The sequence below is a fragment of the Scyliorhinus canicula genome, chromosome 9 (genome assembly GCF_902713615.1).
Source record: "Scyliorhinus canicula chromosome 9, sScyCan1.1, whole genome shotgun sequence".
Classification (NCBI taxonomy): Eukaryota; Metazoa; Chordata; class Chondrichthyes; order Carcharhiniformes; family Scyliorhinidae; genus Scyliorhinus; species Scyliorhinus canicula.
Window position 1 is genome coordinate 189,139,785 of NC_052154.1, and position 13,686 is coordinate 189,153,470.

A 13,686-nucleotide genomic window follows, 5' to 3' on the forward strand; every position below is an offset into this window, starting at 1 on the left:
AAGACAGAGGCTGAGGGGCGACCTGATAGAAGTTTATAAAATTATTAGGGGCATAGATAGGGTGAACAGCTGGATGCTTTTTCCCATAGCGGAATTGAAAATTACAAGGGGGTGAAGGTGAAGAGGGAAAGGTTCAGCAGAGATGCGCAGGTGAAGTTTTTTTACACAGTAAGTGGTGGTGGCCTGGAATGAACTGCCAAGTGAGGTGGTTGAGGCAGATATGTTAGCGACCTTTAAGACTTATCTGAATCTGCACATGAACAGACGGGGTATAGAAAGATACAGCGGTTGGTCTGGATAGGACAAGTGATCGCTGCAGGCTTGGAGGGCCGAAGGGCCTGTTCCTGTGCTGTATTGTTCTTTGTTCTTTGAGTAGAAGTTCAAATGATATTTTAAGGCATACTTCAACCACTCTCAGCTGAAGCGAGATCTTTTTGAGGCATTTTTCTTGTCATTGCTTGTGGTTATTTTTTTCAAAGTTCTTTAACATTCCTGTACTCACCATTCTGGGCTGCAACCGTAAAAGGATTCCTTGCGTTGTTTTATACTGAGAATCATCTCAGAATCATACTCTGTGAGGAAGACATGCAAATGAGTTAACAATCCATGGGAGATGTGCTCAGCAAAATGGACAGTTTCACAATAATTTCAGATCAGGATCAACACCTGTTCTCTGAGGAACAGTACATCACAGGACATTAACACTGATACTGATGAAATGGCAGGGAGGGAACAGAGAGGAGATGTTACAGTCAAGAAGCCAGGAAATACAATGTTGTAGGGTATTGGATATTGAAAGGTCAATTCCTTCGAACATTTTACAAATATACACTAAAGGGCACAGCGGGATGTCTGGATTGTTTATTTTAATTTGCCTTCATGTTGATCCACACTAACCATCCAGCCAACTTCTCCAACAGTTCAAGGTCGCTGGGACTTTCACAGCCACTGGCAAAGAATGACCGGTCAGACCAACAGATAGAAGATTGCTGATGCAGGATGAGGTACGTACCAATAACATCAGTCCAGTGAAGGGTCACTCCGGGAGACAAGCCCACCACAGATGTCAGGAAAGGGCCAATTAATCAACAAAATCTTTGAGTTGGTTCGGTCTTCTGCAAGTTGCGTTCTAAAAGACCTGATGCAGCTCACTCTGCCATTGATACCGTTTTCTTCCACCAGCTTTTTGTTCACAAGGGATAAAGAAACAGAAATGATGCTGATGAAGCTGAGTAAGGCAAACAAATCAAAAGGGCACAACTACAAGTTCTGGGACAGAGTTTTACGCCCCCAACATGGCAGGGAAGTGAAGCCGTAGAATGCTGCGAGTCGCTCAACACTCCATTGACTTCAGCAGGAACAGATAATCTCATTGGCTGGAGGGACCGTGAAATCCACCCCCACTGCCTTGACAATGTAATAATCAGAAAGGCACGGAGATCCTCCCATTCAAATTAGTACCAGTGAGCAACCTTTAGATTTTACTCTGGTTGGATATGAACCAGGAAATGGGAGGGAGGGAGGAAGTTGATTGAATTTTTCGAAGAGCTGACTAGGTGAGGGAAACGCATTTGACATAGTCTACTTGGTCTTCAGCAAGGCTTTTGATGAGGTTCCACACGGGAGACTGACAGCCAAGGTGAGAGCCCACAGAATCCAAGGAAATTGGCAAATTGGATCCAGAATTGGCTGAGTGGCAGGAAGCAGAGGGTGATGGTCGAGGAGTGTTTTTCTGACTGTGTCCAGTGGGGTCCCACAGGGATCAGTGTTGGAGCCCTTGCTGTTTGTGTTTTATATAAATGATTTAGAAATAAAATGAAATGAAAATGAAAATTGCTTATTGCCACAATTAGGCTTCAATGAAGTTACTGTGAAAAGCCCCTAGTCGCCACATTCCGGCACCTGTTCGGGGAGGCTGGTACGGGAATTGAACCGTGCTGCTGGCCTGCCTTGGTCTGCTTTAAAAGCCTGCGATTTAGCCCAGTGTGCTAAACTAGCCCCTTTATATTCATATTCATATTTAGATATGAATGTCGGAGGGTTGATCAGTAGGTTTGCAGATCATACAAAAATTGGTGGGGTGGTAAATAGTGATGAGGACACAGGATTACAAGGGGATATAGATGGGCTGGACAGATGGGCTGATCAGTGGCAAATGTAATTCAATTTGAATAAGTGTGAGGTGATGCCCTTGGGCAGGACAAACAAGGCAAGGGTATACATGATAAACGACAGGACCCTGGGAAGCACCGAGGATCAGAGGGACCTTGGTGTACATGTACACCCGTCCCTTAAGGTAGCAGAGCTGGTGGATACAGTGGTTAAGAAGGCATGTGGTATACTTGCCTTTATTGGCCGAGGCATAGAGCTTAAGAGCAAGGAGTTTGTGCTGGAACTGTGTAAAACATTGGTTAGGCCACAGCTACAGTATTATGAGGAGTTCTGGAATCCACATTACACGAGGGATGTGATAGTACTGGAAAAGGTGCAGAGGAGATTTACTAGGATGTTGCCTGGGCTGGAGAGTTTTAGTTATGAAAGGGGATTGGATTGGATTTGATTATTGTCGCGTGTACCGTGGTACGGTGAAAAGTATTTTTCTGCGAGCAGCTCACACAGATCATTTAGTACATGAAAATAAAAGAAAAAGAAAATACATAATAGGGCAACTCAAGGTACATAATGTAAAGACATAGACACCGACATCGGGTAAAGCATACAGGAATGTAGTTTTAATCAGGTCGTCCATATGAGGGTCATTTAGGAGTCTGGTAACAACGGGGAAAAAGCTGTTTTTGAGTTTATTCAGATAGACTGAGGTTGTTTTCCTTGGAGCAGAGGAGACTGACGGGGGACATGATTGAGATGTATAAAATTATGAGGGGCATAGATAGAGTAGACAACAAGAAACCTTTGCCCTTGATGGAGGCCCAGAGAATGGTGGAAGTCTGGAACTCACTGCCTGAAAGGGCAGTGGAGGCAGAGACCCCCCATAGCATTTAAGAAGTGCAGTTATGATGCCAAGGCTATGGGTCCAACTGGTGGAAAATGGGATTAGAGTACTCAGGTGGTTGTTTTTGCTGTAGACTTCTATGACTTCGTAAGTCATGAAAATTACAGTCACCAGAGAAGTGAGATTGAGTAAATTGTTGGAGCTCTGGGCTGACAAGAGCTCATGTCCTTATGGACTTCATCCTAGGGTCAAAAAAGGAGTGCCTAGTGAGATCGGTGATGCATTGATTTTAATTTTCCAAAGCGTCCCAGATTCAGGGAAAGTCCCATTAGGTTGGAAGATAGTAAATGTAACAGCATTATTCTAATAATAATAATAATAATCTTTATTGTCACAAGTAGGCTTACATTAACACGGCAATGAAGTTACTGTGAAAAACCCCTAGTCACCACATTCCGGCGCCTGTTCGGGTACACAGACGGAAAATTCGGAATGTCCAATTCACCGAACAAGCACGTCTTTCGGGACTTGTGGGAGGAAACCGGAGCACCCGGAGGAAACCCACGCAGACAGGGGGAGAACATGCAGACTCCGCACAGACAGTGACCCAAGCCAGGAATCGAACCTGGGACTCTGGCACTGTGAAACAATGGTGCTAATCACTGTGGTACCGTGCTGCCCCTACCTTCTGAAAGGCAGGGACGCGGTGCAGCGCAAACGGGACTGGCGGGACGGAAAATCCCGCCCAGGGAGCTTTGGAAAATTAAAACTAATGCATTAAATATCTCACAATCAACTTTTTTTAAGGTCCTGGGATGAAATCAATCAGTTTGTGGCTTCTTGTCAGCCAACAGCCCCAATCAGTACCACTGGTCATAGATCATAGAATCCCTACAGTGCAGAAGGAAGCCATTTGGCCCATCTACTCTGTGCCGACCCTCCGAAAGAGTACTCTTCTTAGGCCCACTCCCCTGCCCTATCCCGGGACCCCATGCATTGATCATAGTCAGTCCACCTGTACATCTATGGACAGTGAAATCTGATGCAAAGTATCTGTTCAATTCAACTGCTGTCTCCTTGTTTCCCATGATCAATTCTCCAGATTCACTTTCTATACGATTGAGGCTTATTTTGTTAAATCTTTTCTTCTTAAAAAATTATAAAAACTTTTCCTATCTGTTGTTATGTTTCCGGCTAGCTTCCTCACATATTCTAATTTCCCCCTCCACATTAATCTTTTAGACATATAGAACATAGAACATAGAACAGTACAGCACAGAACAGGCCCTTCAGCCCTCAATGTTGTGCCGAGCAATGATCACCCTACTTAAACCCACGTAACCCGTATACCCGTAACCCAACAATCCCCCCATTAACCTTACACTACGGGCAATTTAGCATGGCCAATCCACCTAACCCGCACATCTTTGGACTGTGGGAGGAAACCGGAGCACCCGGAGGAAACCCACGCACACACGGGGAGGACGTGCAGATCCACACAGACAGTGACCCAGCCGGGAATCGAACCTGGGACCCTGGAGCTGTGAAGCATTGATGCTAACCACCATGCTACCGTGAGGCCCCAATCCTTTGCCATTTCATATATTCTGCCCAGTCTTCTGGCCGACCAGTTGTTTTTGCACAATTATATGCTTTTTCTTTGGTTGTGATCTACCGGCCGTGTCCCGCCGGAACCGGGGCGCGGCGTGGCCAATAAATCCCGGGGAAAGCCTCCCCCAGGGTTCCCGACGGTGATTACGCATCATGAGATCTAACCACATTGTGGGCAGGACTTTAAGAAGCCACTTAGCCGTGCTGACGCCGGATCAATTAGCCACCCGGCATCTATCGGCCTCGCCGAGGAGACCACAACTGGACGGTATTCAGTGTGGTCCCCGGGACCGCACTTAAGGGGTGTCCCAGGTGACTGGAGGCCTCCAGGTGGTTAGCTTTGGGGCAGAGTGACACCCTGGTACTGCTGGTGCCACCCGGGCACCTTGGCACTGGCAGTCTGGTACCCTGGGTGACGGCCTTGCACTGCCACGGTGTCCAGGTGATGCTACCAGGTTGGCAGGGGCACTGCCAGGGTGCCAGGCTAGCACTTTTCCCATGCCGGATTCGAGCTCTGGGCTGTCCTACCTGTGTGAGTTGGGGCGTTGGGAGATTCCAGGGATTCCATTGGGAGGTTGAGAGATTTGCACGCCATTTAAAAATGAACCATGTTGTTTTATAAAGCCTCAGGGGATTGGTTTTAGAGACTCTCGAAAGAATGAACAGTCGATAGTGGACCGAGACCTAATACAATTAAAGTAAGTTGAGCATCAGTAACTAGAAAATTAATTAAACTAAAGAGTGAGAAATCTGACTTTCCATCAAAGGGTGTTAATGGGAGTAGGGGAGCACATTGTAGATGTCCTAACTATAATCTTTCAGATTTCCCTGGAATCAGGAGTCATCCCTCTGAATTGGAGCATTGTCCACGTGACTCCACCTTTTAAGAAAGTTGAAAGGGCGAAACGAGGGAATTACAGTCCGGTCAGCCTAACGTCTCCGATGGGGAAATTTCGTGAGTCAAGAATCAGGTATGGGGTAACTGAAAATTTTCAGTCAATCAGGGAGAGCCAGCATGGATTTGTGAAGGGAAGGTCATGCCTGACTAATCTTATTGAATTTTTGTAAGAGGTGACTAAGGTAATGGACAGAGGAAAGCCTATGGATGTTATTTACATGGACTTCCAGAAGGTATTTAGTAAAGTTCCACATAAGAGACTGTTAACTAAGGTGGAAGCCCACGGAGTTGAGGGCAAATTATTGGCATGGTTAGGAAGTTGGTTGAGTAGCAGGCAACAGAGAGTGAAGATAATGGGTAATTACTCTAATTGGCAGGTGACTAGTGGTGTACCACATAAATCTGTGTTGGAGTTACAATTATTCACAATATTCCTTAATGACAAAGAGAGAAATAAGGAAGGAGAGGATCAAATATGAAGGTAGGCTAGCCAGTAGCATTAGGAATGATAGTAAAAGTTTCTTTAAATACATTAAAAACAAACGGGAGGCAAAAGTAGACATTGGGCCGCTCCAAAATGACGCTGGTAATCTAGTGATGGGAGACAAGGAAATAGCTGAGGAACTTAATAAGTACTTTGCGTCCGTCTTCACAGTAGAAGACATGAGTAATATCCCAACAATTCAGGAAAGTCAGGGGGCAGAGTTGAATATGGTTGCCATCACAAAGGAGAAGGTGCTAGAGAAACTAAAAGGTCTGAAAATTGATAAATCTCCGGGCCCAGATGGGCTACATCCTAGAGTTCTAAAGGAGATAGCTGAAGAAATAGTGGAGGCGTTAGTTATGATCTTTCAAAATTCACTGGAATCAGGCAAAGTCCCAGAGGATTGGAAAATCGCTGTTGTAACCCCCCTGTTCAAGAAGGGAACAAGAAAAAAGATGGAAAATTATAGGCCAATTAGCCTAACCTCGGTTGTTGGCAAAATTCTAGAATCCATCGTTAAGGATGAGATTTCTAAATTCTTGGAAGTGCAGGGTCGGATTAGGACAAGTCAGCATGGATTTAGTAAGGGGAGGTCGTGCCTGACAAACCTGTTAGAGTTCTTTGAAGAGGTAACAAATAGGTTAGACCAAGGAGAGCCAATGGATGTTATCTATCTTGACTTCCAAAAGGCCTTTGACAAGGTGCGTCACGGGAGACTGCTGAGTAAAATAAGGGCCCATGGTATTCGAGGCAAGGTACTAACATGGATTGACGATTGGCTGTCAGACAGAAGGCAGAGAGTTGGGATAAAAGGTTCTTTTTCGGAATGGCAACCGGTGACAAGTGGTGTCCCGCAGGGTTCAGTGTTGGGGCCACAGCTGTTCTCTTTATATATTAACGATCTAGATGACGGAACTGGGGGCATTCTGGCCAAGTTTGCCGATGATACAAAGATAGGTGGAGGGGCAGGTAGTATTGAGGAGGTGGGGAGGCTGCAGAAAGATTTAGACAGTTTAGGAGAATGGTCCAAGAAGTGGCTGATGAAATTCAACGTGGGCAAGTGCGAGGTCTTGCACTTTGGAAAAAAGAATAGAGGCATGGACTATTTTCTAAACGGTGACAAAATACATAATGCTAAAGTGCAAAGGGAATTGGGAGTCCTAGTCCAGGATTCTCTAAAGGTAAACTTGCAGGTTGAGTCCGTAATTAAGAAAGCAAATGTAATGTTGTCATTTATCTCAAGAGGCTTGGAATATAAAAGCAGGGATGTACTTCTGAGGCTTTATAAAGCACTAGTTAGGCCCCATTTAGAATACTGTGAGCAATTTTGGGCCCCACACCTCAGGAAGGACATACTGGCACTGGAGCGGGTCCAGCGGAGATTCACACGGATGATCCCAGGAATGGTAGGCCTAACATACGATGAACGTCTGAGGATCGTGGGATTATATTCATTGGAATTTAGGAGGTTGAGGGGAGATCTAATAGAAACTTACAAGATAATGAATGGCTTGGATAGGATGGACGTAGGGAAGTTGTTTCCATTAGCAGGGGAGACTAGGACGCGGGGGCACAGCCTTAGAATAAAAGGGAGTCACTTTAGAACAGAGATGAGGAGAAATTTCTTCAGCCAGAGAGTGGTAGGTCTGTGGAATTCATTGCCACAGAGGGCGGTGGAGGCCGGGACATTGAGTGTCTTTAAGACAGAAATTGATAAATTCTTGATTTCTCGAGGAATTAAGGGCTATGGGGAGAGAGCGGGTAAATGGAGTTGAAATCAACCATGATTGAATGGTGGAGTGGACTCGATGGGCTGAATGGCCTTACTTCCGCTCCTATGTCTTATGGTCTTATGGTCTTATGGACTTGGAGGATGGCATAGAAATTCCTATGCCCATATTTTCTGATGATACAACATTAGGTGGCATTGTAGGCAGCCTTGGTAATAGCATATTCTGTTTCCACCAGCTTTTCAGGAAGAGAGTTTCAAAGACTCAAAGAAAAGGCGGTGGAAACAGAGTTTTGAATATTTTAGGTCAGAGTTGGTCAATTCAAGGGGATGACAGGTCATCAGGGAGGGGCGGGATACTGATTGAGGTTACTCTCAGATCAGCTATGATCTTATTAAATGGTGGAACAGGATTGAGGGGCTGAATGGCCTACTCCTGTTCCTTGTTTGTATGTTGGTATGTATGCTGTATCTCCATCAGCACTTCAAAATCAGGCTCATTCTCAGGGGTAATAAAACAACTGTCGAGATGTGGCCAGCAATTGTTATTCATACTTGTACAAAGATTTGACAAAAAGTGTTCAATTTTCAATCGGAGCGAATGACATTAGCCTTCTGAAACTGCTGGTCAAAACCCTCACAATGAGCTTCCAGCTCTCGATGTCTCTGATGCTGTCCGATATTGTTGCCGACTCTGGTAAGTGAAAGAGTACACATTTGAACTACCTGCTTGAAGAACATTGAACTTTTGTGTAAAAGTATAGATAGAGCTTTTTATTAACGCTTTTTGCAGCAACAAAAGTGACACAGTCCACATCTTTCCAAAGTACACAGCAACGGCATGATCACATTTCACAGCACTTTGAGGCACACAGTAAGGGCAACACCTTCAGGCCAAGTAGGTTTCCCCCTTGAGTAATAGAAGACATTCTTGACTTGTATACTGGGACAACAGACACCAAAACAGCCTCCATCCACTATCACGGTACAGCCAACAAAGAGAAACAACCCCCTCCCCTACACCACCTGAAATGCACAGTATAGCAGCAAATGGGTTGACACGTCTTGGGAACTGTACCAATAATCAGTAGGACTGTGATCATCTGTGGAGCATTATTTCAATCTAGGGTGTGGCTTGTCTCAAGCTGAACCCAGCATAATTGTTACCTACAACCAAAAGCTATATCAAATTACATTAGTGGAGCACATTTAAGAATGCAAGACAATGCGGGTTATCGTGTGCATTTATTGCTTTGTACACAAATGCTGCCGTCCTCGGTGGGTCCAGTAACGTGGAGGGGAAATGGTCGTAGCCAATGACGACATGGAGTGATGCTGCACCTAAACCTCTTGAGACATGCCACCTTTGGTTATCGATGAGGATTGCCACTGCGGCCTCCTCTTCCTGCTTTTTCATTCGAACGTTTTGACGCAATTCCCACATCTGGGGGCGAAGGTAAATTTCTGTTCAAGATTTTATATGATAAAATTTGTAAAGCACTGAATGCTTCATAGTTCATAAATAACCTCTATCTTTGGAGTGCTAACAATATTCAAATGTAGATAATTCTTAAATATGTGACTTTTTTTATCGTTATAAAAGCTAATTACTCATCTAGAATATCAATAATTTGCATTAAATTATTAGTATATGTGCTCTGTAGCAAATCTTTCTTGCATACTTCTTTTCATAGGAATGGCGATATAAAGTACAAACTGATTGTTTGGTTCAGTGGACAATCGAAGGCCATCTTGCTACACAGCCAGGATGGACATAATGATACATGCAGTTTGGCTATCAAGTGAAAAGTGTCCAACCAGGATGTAAATGTATCAATTCAGTGCGATTTTACAGATAACATCGTCCATTTAAGAAAAATACATATTTTGGGAAGTGCACAACCATTGTCTTTCTCATTTTCTGATCGCATATGGAAGATCTTCACTTCCCGAGTTTCTGAATATCCATTGAATATGCATTAAACCTTGGCTCGGATTCACTGGAACTCTTTAAATTTCACCTTCATATCCGAAACTCAACAGAGCAATTCACAACATCAACCTCCCTTTAGCACTTAAGTTGGAATTGACCCTTTGCTTGAACCAGGATCCAATAATCCGTCACATCCTTCTTCTCCCGAATGGCTAACCACTTGAACATTTTGTTTCCCGCTAAGCCTCCTGGCAGTTGACTGGTCAAACCAGCAGTCCTCTCCCCCCCCCCCCCCCCCCCACCACCCCCCCAAAAAAAAGCCCAATTAATCATTGTGAAAATGGTAAAGCCTGGGATTGAGATGACGCACACCACCATTTTGTACAGATTGCACTCAAACGCTGCTTTGTTAATTTGTACACTGTTAACAATTGCCATCCCCATGTGTGGACACTCACACCACATATTTCTGTGCAAACAATCACAATGAATCTTGGACACAAACACTACAAAATATCGAACAGACTTTTCTTTTTAAAATATTCTCCCTGTTATGAATAGTCCCCTTCTTCATGTTCTTTGTAGTAGTAAGAATCTTTAACTTCCTCCTGTATAAACTCTTCCTTTTTCTCCCACCCGTTTGGCCAGCCGCCATTGCTGTACGTGGTGGCCCCGTACGTCTTTGCGGTCCCATAATTCTGAGAAATGTCCCCGGTTTCTTCTGCCAGTTCATCTTCGTGTATAAAACCACATTTTTCGTCACTTGTTTGTTCAGGGTCTGCCCAGGGCTGTTTTTCACCGGACGCAAATATTCCATAAAATATAACTCCGGCGTAGTGTACCAGGGCTGCAATCAGAAAGACGTACTGCCACTCGTTCTGACTCTGTAAACAAAAAGTACAGTGAGCTTAGTTTGTGTATTGCCGATAATTTGCCGGATTAGTGTGGGCTTGAGAGGTTACAAAAACATCCACTGCTGAAAATCGCAGTTTCAAGTTAAGGGAGTCGACCTTTACGAGTTGTTGATTTTTTTCAAATGCTACTTCCTCCATTCAAACAACTCATTCCTGGGAGGAAGGGGTTGTCGTATGAAGAAAGGTTAAGCAGGCTTGGCCTTTATCCATTAGACTTTAGAAGAATGAGATCCTATTGAAACATATAGAGCGGGATTCACCGTTCCCCGATGCCGATTTTGTAATTTTCCCTTTTGATTCCGAAATCGGGGCGGCACCTGTTTGACGCGGGTTTTGTATCGCGTCGCATGCCACACGCCGTTGGGATGGTGTTAGCACGTCACCTGAAGGCCCTCCCCTGATGCTCCACCCCCGATGGGCCGAGTTCCCGACCGCATTGGGGACATGTGATCGCAGCGGATGGGAACCCGGCGTGGTGGCTACGGACTGTGTCCAGCGCCGCCACAGCCGGGCAGGAGCCATGCTGCTGGCCGGTGGGGGAGGCTTCCGCGAGGGCTGGAAGGACCGGCGGGGGGGTGGCCAGGGGACATTATCTGGCAGGGGCCATGTTGTACGGCGAGGCCGGTGCAGGTCGTCGTCATGCGCATGCACGGGCATGGACCCGGCCATTCTCCAGGCATTCTTATCGTGGTAACCGGGAGTTTTACGCAGCATAGCTGCCAGCCCTTCACCGATTGCACCATCGGTGAAGGGGCAGTGCCAATTATTTTGACGTAAAACATCTCAGATCCTCCGCACTTAGGCTCAAAAATGGTGAATCCATCCCATAAAATCCCGAGGGGACCTGATACCAAGGTGGTTGTTTGCACTGGTGGGGGAGACTTCAAGACAGGAGACACAATTTAAGGATAAGAGGTTTCACTTTTAAGATGGAGATGAGGAGAAATGCTTTTCACTCAGGGTGCTACCCAGATGCAGAATTCTCTTCCGCAAAAATCAATGGAAGTTCTGTCACTGAATTTATTCAAGGCAGAGTTTGACAGATATTTGATAGACAAGGAAGTCAAAGGTGATGGGGAGCAGCGGGAAGGTAGGGAAGTGGAGATAAGACCATAATCTGATCAGATATGATCTTACAGGATGGCAAAGCAGGCTGGTAGGGCCGAATGGCCTACATGTCCTCCTAAGTCCCATGTTTCAATGTAACTTAATTATCACAACTATAGATAATAATTACCCTTGTGGTGGGAACCAGCCCTTCCTCACCCTGCCATACAAATGCACCACTTGTAACTTCTAACAAACACATTGCTATGAATGGTTTTTTTTATTCCTTCATGGAACCCAAGCAAAGCTGGCTTGGCCAGCATTTATTGGCCATCCCTAATTGTCCTTGAGGGGGATGCTAAGAGTCAACCATACTGCTGTGGATGAGGAGTCACATGTTGGTCAGACCAGGTAAGGATGGCAGATTTCCTTCTGTAAATGACATTAGTGAACCAGATGGGTTTTTACGATAATCATTTCAATGGTCACCATTAGACGCTTCATTCCAGATTCTGACTGAATTCAAATTCCACCATTTGCAGCGGCAGGATCTGAACCTGGGTCCCCAGAGCATTACTCTGGGTTTCCTGTTTACTATCCCAGTGACAATGCCACTTCCAACTACCACTACCTCCCTGCCACCCCCCCCCCCTCTCCCCCCCCCCCCCCCCCCCCCCCCCGCACGCACGCCTTACCCAAAAAGGTCGGGACTGCATATCAATAAATTGTAATATAATTAAAGGGGTACAGGGAAGCCGCCAGGGGTACTCAGGAAGTATAGTCCCTGGGGGGGGGGGGGGGAGATACATGCTTCGCAGACCCAGGCATTGTCCCCTGGCACCTTGGCACCGGGGAGGTCGATTGGCCGGGAGCTCCACTTATGCATAGGTGGGGTTATCCTTATGTATGTTGGGGGGGGGGGGGGGGGGGAGGGGGTTGGTTCCACTTATCCATGGGGGGAGGGGGGATGCATTTCTTTTATCGCTGATCAGTGCACCCTTTAAGAAAGGTGTTGCCGACTCTATTAGACTCCATCCAGTCAGTCTGATAATGTGGTGTGCCCACATTGCGTGTGTTGCGAAATGTGACAAGAGCAGCCGGTTGTGCAGCCTGCGAGCTGTCCACTGGTTTTCATGGCTCAGCCAGCACTGCATATCACGGAAAATTCCTCCCAAGGTGACTGGCTGTATCACACTCACAGGTGTCAAATGATAATACAGGATGATTGGAATTTGCAGACACACCACCCTTTTGTTTGGGAGAAGGACTTTGTGTAAATTACGTTATGAGGAAACCATCTTGTTTCTGCTTTTAAAAATTAGCAAGTAGACATTTGAAGACCTAGAGTTCCACTAAAAGCCATTAACTTAGTTGCGAGCCTTCAAATGGTAAAGGTAATTAAAAGGACAATGGGGAATTCTAATAGGAAGGAGGGCTCTCCCAGCCAATTTCAGTTAAAGTTCGCCTCAGGACATACCGCCTAGAATTTTAACGACGAGAAACATTGTAGTCTGCTGAGAAATCCTGTGTTCCGCAAGGCCTTCACTTTAACTAAAACATCAACTTCATCTAAGAAACTATAGGCCTGCCATAAAAGCGACTGTGATAATTATAACCTGAAATGGTATATTTCCTTCATGTATATCGAATCAGTGTGTGTGTGTGTGTGAGAGAGTCGTGAGATCAGTGAGTGAAATGTTGTGTTAAATTCTGGGTAAGTGTTTGATAATAAATAACCTCCTTTATTTTTGAACTCACAAAACGCTTGCTGGTGGAAGAGGCTAAGTGGGGCATTCACTCTGAGGTTATACTCTGCATATACTGATCATGGGAATACAAGCGCCAAATGTTATTGTCCCGTCATGGTGGGGGTAGGACCTTAAAATATGACAAGCCATTCAATAATCCATTGACTAAGGGCAGCACGGTGGCCTAGTGGTTAGCACAGCTGCCTCACGGCGCTGAGGTCCCAGGTTCGATCCCGACTCTGGGTCACTGTCCGTGTGGAGTTTGCGCATTCTCCCCGTGTCTGCGTGGGTTTCGCCCCCACAACCCAGAAATGTGCAGAGTAGGTGGATTGGCCACACTAAATTGCCCCTTAATTGGAAAAAATAATT

At 45.5% G+C, this 13,686-nt stretch overlaps 1 protein-coding gene across 1 annotated transcript in view; it reads right to left on the reverse strand.

Moving 5' to 3' along the window:
* Positions 1-9,904: 9,904 nt before the first annotated feature.
* Positions 9,905-13,686, reverse strand: part of slc17a6a (solute carrier family 17 member 6a) — an 83,050-nt gene continuing 79,268 nt past the window's right edge. Inside the window, exon 12 of the mRNA XM_038808336.1 lies at positions 9,905-10,492. Coding sequence (XP_038664264.1) covers positions 10,160-10,492 — 333 coding nt within the window. The 3' untranslated portion in view covers positions 9,905-10,159. The remainder of the gene's footprint in view (positions 10,493-13,686) is intronic.